The sequence below is a fragment of the Salvelinus sp. IW2-2015 genome, linkage group LG23 (assembly GCF_002910315.2).
Source record: "Salvelinus sp. IW2-2015 linkage group LG23, ASM291031v2, whole genome shotgun sequence".
NCBI classification, from domain to species: Eukaryota; Metazoa; Chordata; class Actinopteri; order Salmoniformes; family Salmonidae; genus Salvelinus; species Salvelinus sp. IW2-2015.
This window is the reverse complement of record NC_036863.1, coordinates 42,103,417-42,113,188: the sequence shown is the minus strand read 5'-3', so window position 1 is coordinate 42,113,188 and position 9,772 is coordinate 42,103,417. Positions and strand designations below refer to the sequence as shown.

Sequence of the window (9,772 nt, the reverse complement as noted above, 5' to 3'; positions counted from 1 at the left end):
TCTCCCTCTCTCTCTCCCTCTCTCTCTCTCGCTCCCTCTCTCGCTCCCTCTCTCTCTCTCTCTCTCTCCGGACAGTTGTTTGTAAATAAATAATCAGTAGAAACAGACAGAGAAGGAGACTGGCACACATCTGCATATAAACATGTGTTGAACACTGACTTGTGTTTGTTCCTTCAGTGATGAATCCTGTTGACGGAGGCCTCGGGGAGAGAGAGGCTGGGATCAACATGAAAAAGATGTTCAAAGAGAAAGGTATGTGTCGGTTTGTTTCTATGTGTGTTTGTGTTCGTTGTGAGAGAGGAAAAGAGAGCAGATCCTTTAAGCAAATGCCATTGTTAAGGAGAAACGTGTAACAGAGCCAGGTTTGATAAAGCGCTTCCAGTTATCGTGGTTAGTGTCCCCGCTACGAAGCCCCTGAATCTGATAGTCCGGTGAGAAATGAGGCTCTAAGTCAACATACAGAGAATCAATGAAAGCTATCTGGACAACACAACCCAGCGTCGCTGAGACTTATTTGGGTCAGAATGACGGGCACACTCAGCCGGTGGCAGCGCTCGTAGCGGCATGGGAACATCACAGACAAGGGTTAAGTAGTGCCCAGAGGCAGCGCCCACCGCCATGGTTACCGTGGCCACAGCACAGCCAAGTAAAGATGTGTCTCCCTGCCGGACCATTAATCTGAATCACAGCATTTTACTAGTTGTCCCCCAACTCCCCGCTCCTTTGTTATGCAACAAGTTCCTATTATTAGGGAGCGCGGCGCAGTAACCCCCAAGCATCCATCACTGTCAGGGGGAATTAGGCTGGAGGGAGGCCCAGGTAGGAACCTTCGAGGGGGGCTCACTAACAGGGGGAGAGTGAGTCTCCTGTGAGTTCAGACTGAAAGAGGCCTGTGTGTGTGTGGGTGCATGTGTGTGTGTGTGTGTGCATGTGTATGTGTGTGTGTGTGCGTGTGTGTGCAGTGCCGGCTCCATAAGCGGTCGCTTAGGGCCCCCGGCTACTAGGGGGCCCTCCACCCTATGGCAAAATGTGTAGAATTGCAGCAAACATGCTTTAAAACTGCACCATACAGTATTCTCTGTGGCCCATGGCAAAATGCGAAGATTTTTTTTCTCTGCTTTGCCCGCGAAACAACATTTCGCTTAGGGCCCCCAAAAGGCTAGGGCCGGCCCTGTGTCTGTGTGTATGTCTGATACAAGCAGGATGTGTGTAAATACATGTAGCAAAGACATCCCCCTGAGAGCCTTCCTAGGAGATTAGCTCATGTTCTTTATGTAGTCATACTAACACTACTGTGGATGAACACACAGCCACTTCATAGCAGCGAGACCACGATCTCCTGATCAGATCATTGAGAAAGCATCTATCCCAGCTGCATCGGTAACAGAGGCCACCTTCACAAGCACATCCAGGGGAGCTCATTACGGCAAAGTACACCCCTTCTTCGTCTCGTTGGAACGACTCTCTATCAGCGTCACGGACGGTCCGTCTTAATGAATCACTTAATTAGGGCCTTAATTGAACATCTACGAAGCGTTTATTTATGAGGTTTGTCGCAAGGCACTGGTGGCCAAGGGTGTGGTTCTGTCAGTGGCCCGACGCGCGCGCGCACACACACACACACACACACACACTACACACATTACATCACACACACACATACGAAAACACACTACACATCACGAACACATTCCATCATTACGACACACAACACACTCATTATTCACACTACACACACAGAGTGTATCGTGGGCCAACACAGGGTGTGTCAGCGTGTTTTCTCGTGTGTGACTGTGGGCGTTTACACGTTCGCGCAGCGTTTGTTTTTTTGTGTCGACGTTTGTGTGTGTGTGTGGTGACAGTTTTTCCGTTCATCATGTATGTTTGTGCCTGCTGCTGTATTATGGGTAAGGGAACCGGCAGATGGTAAGATCTAATGCACAGCACACTACCACGAGGAGACGGAGCAAAGATGCCCCCAGGCACTTTTAAAGAGATTCAATGTGCACCTGGCCTCTGACCATATTTTATTAATGTGTCTGGAACATAATCCACCCCCCACCCTCCTTCTCCTCCTCCTCCTGCTCCTCCTTCCGTTGTTATTGTTTGGGAGTGAGGCTGCCGGTTTTGGTAGAGAAAAGAAAGTGGGCCTTGTCATAGCAGTGGATATAGGTCAGTGACACTGGTCTCCGGGATTAGGGAGGGAGTCTCTCTCTCTCTCTCTCTCTTCCCCGTCTCTTTATCTCTCTCTCACGCTCTCCCTCCATCTTTCTCTCCTCTCTCGCTCTCTCTTTGCGTGGAGACATTCCCTCGCAAAATTGTCTTTGTCTTTTAATGGAACCCATATGTGCTTTCATGCACAAACTGTGTATTCAGGTCTTAGACTGATACTTACCCGTCAAGCACACTGACCTGCTCCCTTTCTTTATACCACAGATAGCCAATGTTACACACTCAGACACGCACACTCCTAATAGCCATCTTTATATACAGACAGGTCCAAAATTATTGGCACCCTTGATAAAGTTGTATTCAATACATGCATATACTGAGCTATATCGTAGGTTTAAAAAACGAAAATCTACGATGATATTATTTTATGCTAACACAATTGAAAAAAAATTGGATTTTATTTAACGAGTAATAAAAACATATATCAAAAACGATAGGGGTCAAAATGATTGGCATCCCTGTTTCAATACTTCACATTGCGAGGATAATGGCATTGAGCCTTTTTTCTACAATGTTTTATGAGATTGGAGAACACAATGGGAGGAATCTTCCCAGATCCTTGATATCCTTTGTCTGTTAAATGGCCCTCTTCAATTCAAACCACTGGTTTTCAATGGGGTTCAAGTCTGGAGACTGAAATGGCCATTTCAAAATGTTGATCTTGTGGTCAGTTTAAGTCTTCGTGGATTTTGATGTGTGCTTGGGGTTGGTGTCTTGCTGGAAGATCCACTTACAGCCAAGTGTCAGCCTCCTGGCAGAGGCAACCCGGTTTTTGTCTAAAATATTCTGGTACTGGGTGAAGTTCATGATGCCATTTTAACAAGGGCACCAGGACCAGTGGAAGCAAAAAAGCCCCATAACATCAAAGATCCACCATTATATTTTACAGTAGGTATGAGGTACTTTTCTGCATAGGATTCCTCTTTTCGACACCAAACACACAATATAGTCAAGTGTGAGTGTTAGTTCATGACACACACACACACACGCACACAAAGGCATACTTCAAATATCCCAGTGAAGCCCACCAATGATTTAGTGACCTACAGTGCCTCCCACCCCCACCCACCCACCCACCCACCCACCCACCCACCCAGGGCAGAGCAGAGCAACATGGGCTGTAAATAGGCGATGGGACAGGCAGCAGCATCTATGGTGGACTGGTGCTGTTCTATATCACCTGGCTCTATGCTCTAGTCTGGCTAATGCTGAGCTGAGCTTCAACACACCAAGGCCAAGTTTAGTCCGAACGCAGCCTTACATTGACTTAAGGATTCAGTCGGTCGTCTCTCAGCCTTTTCTCAATATCCACTGTAACCAGCAGCATCCTGACTCCTGACACTTCCACACAACCGCCTTAAAGCTTATTACGTTTCATATGCTCTCTTTACCCTTTCGTCCCGCATGACCAAAGGCTATAGAGCCTTGTGAAGAGAGGGCTCCAATCTTTGAATAATGTTTGCATGGTGTGGATTGTTGTGGCGGGATGGGGACGAGTTGGGGCGCCCATGCTAGACTGAGTCTGTATGATAAACAATGTGACACGGCGGTACATGGTGATGAATGGCCCAGCCTTCGGCACGGAGCACTTTTTTTTTCGGCGGGAGTCCATGGAGTGAACCCCCTCTCTCCAGCTCCATAAATCACTGGCTTTGCTGGTCAGTAGAGTGAGAGCCGGAGCAGGGCGAAGAAGCAGTGGCGGACGGGGTTTGCTGGGGGCAAGGTCTCTCCCCTCCCCTCTCCTTCTCTCTCTCTCGCTCTCTTCCACCAGCACCGGGAGCGAAGGAGAGAGGAGGGAGAATTGCGGTTCTCTGTTACTGATGATTGTCTTTGATGTGAGGCATTTGAGAGTGCCCTCCATTCAGTCACTAGCCCAGATACTACTCTGCATTCCCGTCTTGAACAAGTTTTTACATCTCCATAACAAACAAAGATTCTCAACAGATTTGCGAAGTGAACATTATTGGACGTTGCCTCGATGCTGCAACGTTCACATAGATTCACTTGAAGACTTTTATTTTATTTAGCCCTCTTTTCATTCTGTCTTTAAAACTCGCAGCGTTTCTTGATTTATTTGCTTTGTGTTGGGATATTTGTCTCTGGCAAAGGTGAAACAGTTTCCCCTTGTGAGCAGGGCCGGGACGATACCAGTATGGCAAAAAATGAAAACAAGCAGCAAACCAAACTCTTTGGTCCTTTAAAAACCTGCTGTATGTGAAATATCGTATGTGCTATAGCTTGGAAAAGAAATACATGTGACTCTGGACGACAACCATAATGATGTTTGTTTCCAACATTAGGGCTGTTTTGATGAGTTCATCCGCTCTGCGTTTTGTTTCCTTGCCACGATAGTAACGAGTATTGCTGTACTGGTATCGCCCCGGCCCTACTTATGACCTTCTGTATAGGTAACGAGGTCCTTATCTTGTCTTTGTTCTTTCCATCTCATGTTGTCATTCTCCTATAACCTTTCAGTATGCCACTATCTTTTACCTGACATGTCTCCTTTTATTATGGAAGTTACAGTCAGCCGGAGGAAAATCACAGCATTACTGTAGTCCTTCTGAATGACAAGTATCACTTATGGAAGTGGAGTCTCAGCCAAGAGGAATGTCTGGCACGAGGAAAGGTAAACGTTCACTTATCAATCCAGCGCTCCACTCTCGATCTGTTTTCATCTGGGCACGTCCAAGGAAACGGCTCAGGATGTACGTCCCTGTGTGTGAATGTACAGGAAGCGTCAGGGTCCAGATGGGATCTGAGATCAGGCAGGTTCTGTGTTTATACCCACCTGTGCATCAGATTAAACACCCTGCTCAAGGATACACAGCCGTGTCCCACCTGGGAGGAGTGGAAACTGAGGCCTGGGCCGCCATCCGTCCACTTCCTGTCCCTCTTAGCGAAGCTGCGCCGGGGCATAGCTGGATGACGTATGTTTTGTGTTAGTCCAGGCTGAATGGGCCGTAGAGGGAAGGCCTCAGTAGAAAGCACAGTGGACTCAGGACCACTGCGCTGCAGCCAGTTTTCCACAAGGCAGATATGAGGCATCTGGTTACAATCAATGTTTCCCTCCGCCATTATGAAATTAGCTGTGCGGAAATGATTTGAAACGGCCTGTAATGATTTCTGATAGAAATGTGCAGCATTGTTTCGCTCTTTGAGATAAGCGAACCGGTAAATCAGTCAAAACAAATGCAAAGAGCCCCTTCACTGGGGGAGGAAAAATGATTTTTTTCCCCCCCACCCTTTTTTGTTCCAAGCCAGGAGTCTGTACTTTAACTGCGTCGGCTTGGCTGCGTTTCACAACTGATAGCTTCTTAACTTCTTGGCGACAGATGTGGTTATTCTTTGCGAACGCAAAGGATAAATAAATAAAAACACGTCATAAGCCTTCGCCGCCTTTCACATATTTTTTTTTTAAAGGGCTCCGTCCTCTTATCTTGTTGGGGGCCTATTTGTTTATGGGGGGGAACACTCCCCTGTAATGTGCAGAAGGGACCATCCGTGCAGGCGGCTTTGAAGACCCTTTTGGATCATTAGGCTGATTGCGGTTCTAAGTGAGTTTGTGATGGTTTAATTAAACTCCAGCTTTAAGCTGTGGGTCTCTTCAGTCTTCAGTAACCAGTTAGTTGGTGTACACACACACACACACACACACACACCACACACACACAACACACACACACACACACACACACACACACACACACACACACACACACACACACACACACACACACACACAACACACACACAACTTATCTGCTTCTCTGTCTCAAGATGGATACATAAATAAGTACTGTTGTGCCTCCAGACAGAGACGTTGGTGTTTGTGGATAGCAGAGTGAGCAATTACAGTCGCTGGTTAATTTAGGGCAAGGTTGTTAGCGATTGAAAGTCACCCGACTCACCAGCACTCTTGGCTGAGTGGCTGGGTAATAAATTATCCCACTCGTTCCTGTCAGAGGGGGGTGGTGGTGGGGGAGGGGACAGACAGGTGCTGTGGTTCTGCTCTGGTTCTGGGGTAGATTGGTGGGTGGGTACCCACTCTGACTGAACCCGTTACTGTTACCTGGGATGTGTTCTCTCTCGGTGTCCGAGTGAGGCATCCGGGCAGGAAGGTGGAGTTGGCAGTGTTAGTGTCATGGCAGGATGCCGTTATTCCTACTCCCACACACATGGTGCATCCCGGGCCAGGGGACACATGGTGCATCCCGGGCCAGGGGACACATGGTGGCTGCCTCCCACTCCCTAGGCTAGTCCACTGCGCTGCTTCGATCACATAGCACCTGCACTCCAGAGGGTGTTGGTTAGAGCTACACTAACACTGTTATAATACATTTTTTTTATAAGCCTGAAAATGAATTCAAAAGGATTTTTTTGGTTGCTTGGAATTTATGCAATGCCGACATTTCCAACCTCTAGGGAATAACTGGTTTAGTGATGGTTTGTAGAACTCCTGAACAGAAGTATGGACTGCTCTCTCCTCTCTCTCTCTCTCTCTCCTCTCTCGGTCTGCTTCTCTTCTCCTGCTTCCGCTCCTGCTCGTTCTCTCTTCTCTCGTCTCTTCTCTCCTGTTCCATCTCGGTGCTCTCTTTCTCTCTCTCTCTCTCTCTCTCTCTTCTCTCTCTCTCTTCTCTTCTCTTCTCTCTAGCTCTCTCTCTCTCTCTCTCTCCTCTCTATTCTATAATCTAGTCGTATCTCTCCTCTCTGCTCTCTCTCTCTCTCTTTCTCTCTGGTCTCTCTCTCTCTCCTGCGCTCTTCTCGTTCTTCTCTCCCCCCCCCTTCCTTCTTTCCTCCAGCCTTTTTTTCTTCATCTCTCCTGGTCCAGAGAAGTGTTGACCCAGTATTTCTCTCACTTAATATTCCTCATATCACCACTCAAAAGCTAATTGGGGGAAGAGGTACCTCATTAAGGTTCATTTGATCTATGAATATTCATTAGCTGGAGGTTGGTGCATTAAGCAAGAAAACACACAGAGCCTCTCATCCCTTTGAACGTGTTTAGTTATGTATTTACCTGCACACTTCCTGTTTATATTTGTCCACCTAAATTGCTGTCTCCCCTTTTTCCCCCCCCATCAGACACAAGTTTTGAAGTGGGAATTCCCACGTGAGTTCTGTGAATTAGAACAAACTTTTCCTGAAATCCATTTTTTTTCCATAATGTAGTGGACACGTAGGTGCTCTGTGATGTTGTGCTGTGTGCGTTCACAGCAGTCCTTACAGACCAGAAGGCTAGCTAGCTACCTTCAGGGCAGAGATCAATGCAGTGCCAGCTTTATGGGCCTGACTGCAGCTCACAGACGGCACTCAGCGCTAATTTACATTCCTTCAATTCTTTATCTTTAGTGCTTTAGCAATTTAGTATACGTCGACTTCCACGTATGGCAGTTAAAATATAATAAAAGGACCCCCACGCACACTTCCCCGGCCTTGTTCTTCAGTTTCACTTTTATTGTCATGCTTTCATCTTCGGGAAAATAATGAACATTGGCCATTCCTTCTTGACTTGGTTAAGCTCATTAAGTTCACCTTGTTTTTTTGTGTGTTTTTTTTGTTCTTCCGTTGTGAGCCTGGTTTTAATGCACTTCCAGACTGTTCTCAATCCAGCCTGTCGTTCAGGGGGTTTGTCTTGTTTAAAGTCAGGGGGGGAAATGTGGCCTTATTTGGATTATTTGGAAGTAGTGGAGTAGATTAATAGGTTAGACCCCAGGGGTGATGGGGGCCCAAGGGACAACATGGGATATAGGGGGGGAAGTAGAGCTCGTATTTGGTTGTAAGGGTGCTGCACCCACAGAAGTGGCCATCTATAGCCAGTATGTCACACAGTTGTCATGGCACTTCCTTGAAAACTATCTTTAAAAAAATATTACAGGGACAATCTGTAGTTGCAGCATCCATTTTTTGCACTTATTCGTTAATGATATATGTACCCATTGATTCTTGAAAAATATGACTTATGAATTCCTCATGAGCTTAGTTCAACTGTCACACCCCACCAGAACCCAAAATATACACTTGTTTTACTCCGGTGTTTTTGAAACAAAGTAGATGTAAACAAACTGCATCAAAACATGGTGAAAACTATCTTTTTGATATCATGGATGGTCAGTCCTCGTATATGTAACTGTCAGTGGATTTGAGGTGGTTACATTTCTCCAACCCCGTCCCTTTTTACCAAATGAGGGGCGGAGAAGATGCTTTTTTATTGTTTCAACTGCTGATTGCCACTTTAAATGTATTCGATGAAATACAGAAAAAAACATCTAGAAATGCCAATTCACTTCCAGCTTCATTTTGGCAGACTATTTTGTTAACACCAGATTTGTTAAATGTCTCACAACAACAGCTCACATCTCTTCCTAATTGGTAATTGGCAAAAACAGACATTGTTGACATACTGTAGTCTACAGTGTGAATGTTTGAACATACAGTTCCAAATCCAGAACAGTAAAAGCTCCAGCAGAAGCAGGTGTGTGTGTTTGTGTGTTTGTATGTGTGTGTTTGTGTGTGTGCGTGTGTGTGTGTGTCGATCCGAGCAGAAAAGAGCCACCCCTGGAGTCTCTTCCTCCTGCCAATACTCTGAGTCCTGTTTGATTGGAGTATTTCTCTGAGAGCACTATAAATATCATCAAGACATTTGGTTCCCAGAGCTTTATGGCTCCCTGGGTGCCTGTTGTCAAAACCTGCCATCTTGTTGGGAATAAATAGATAGTTGGCAGGGAAGAGATCCATCTCCCTTCCTGCCCCTCCTGTGAGTTGTGCTTCATCACGACTGCTTGGTGCGTTGCAGGGGGGGGTGGGGGGTGGGGGGGGTATTGAATACTCTGCCTCTCTCTGCTCTGCCAGCTGCTGGAGACTGATCCTGGGTTTGTGATACACGTAAGTGCCGCTGGGGGAGTCGAATGACTGAACAGCGCTGTGCATTTATCAGTCCACTTAAACACAGTGGAGCCTCTGTGCTGGAGAGCAGACTGAAGGGTGCTGTTGCCAGGTGATTACAAGTTTTGGGGAAAAGAGGATGGAACACAAGGGGGCGCCATTGAGATAAGGTGCCGGGCAGAGAGGAAGAGTGGACAAAGAGCCAGGTTTACTTTTCAATTACATCTTACATTTTTTTGTTTCTTATGTGGATGTCATTTAGACACAGGAAATACATTGGCGTATTTGTCCCCAGGTCTGGTCTGTATGGAGATTAGTGAGCCTGCAAACCAGATAGTGTAGGATACTACTGTACTACTCTATAAAGCGCCCGGTGCAGCCCACAGAGCAGCAGAAGAAAAATGAAGAGGCCAGGGAAGTGGGTCACCTGTTCTAACACTATGTATCCTGCTGTATCCCATGTCCTGCTAGAGTCATGATTATGCATCTGATATAATTAACACGTGTACCAAAATGTGTAAATATGTACCTGACATGAAACTCCCAAACCCTAATTATTCCTTCTCTGTCTGTCTTTTGATATCCAACTTGGTCGTCATTATAATTATTTACCTTCCTTGATCCTATGTAAATGCCACAGTGAGGCCTCCCTCTC

The 9,772-nt window shown here is 46.4% G+C and overlaps 1 protein-coding gene across 1 annotated transcript in view; it reads left to right on the top strand.

Moving 5' to 3' along the window:
- dacha (dachshund a) overlaps positions 1-9,772 on the top strand; it is a 60,563-nt gene that overhangs the window by 27,895 nt on the left and 22,896 nt on the right. Inside the window, exon 4 of the mRNA XM_070434535.1 lies at positions 178-252. Coding sequence (XP_070290636.1) covers positions 178-252 — 75 coding nt within the window. The remainder of the gene's footprint in view (positions 1-177; positions 253-9,772) is intronic.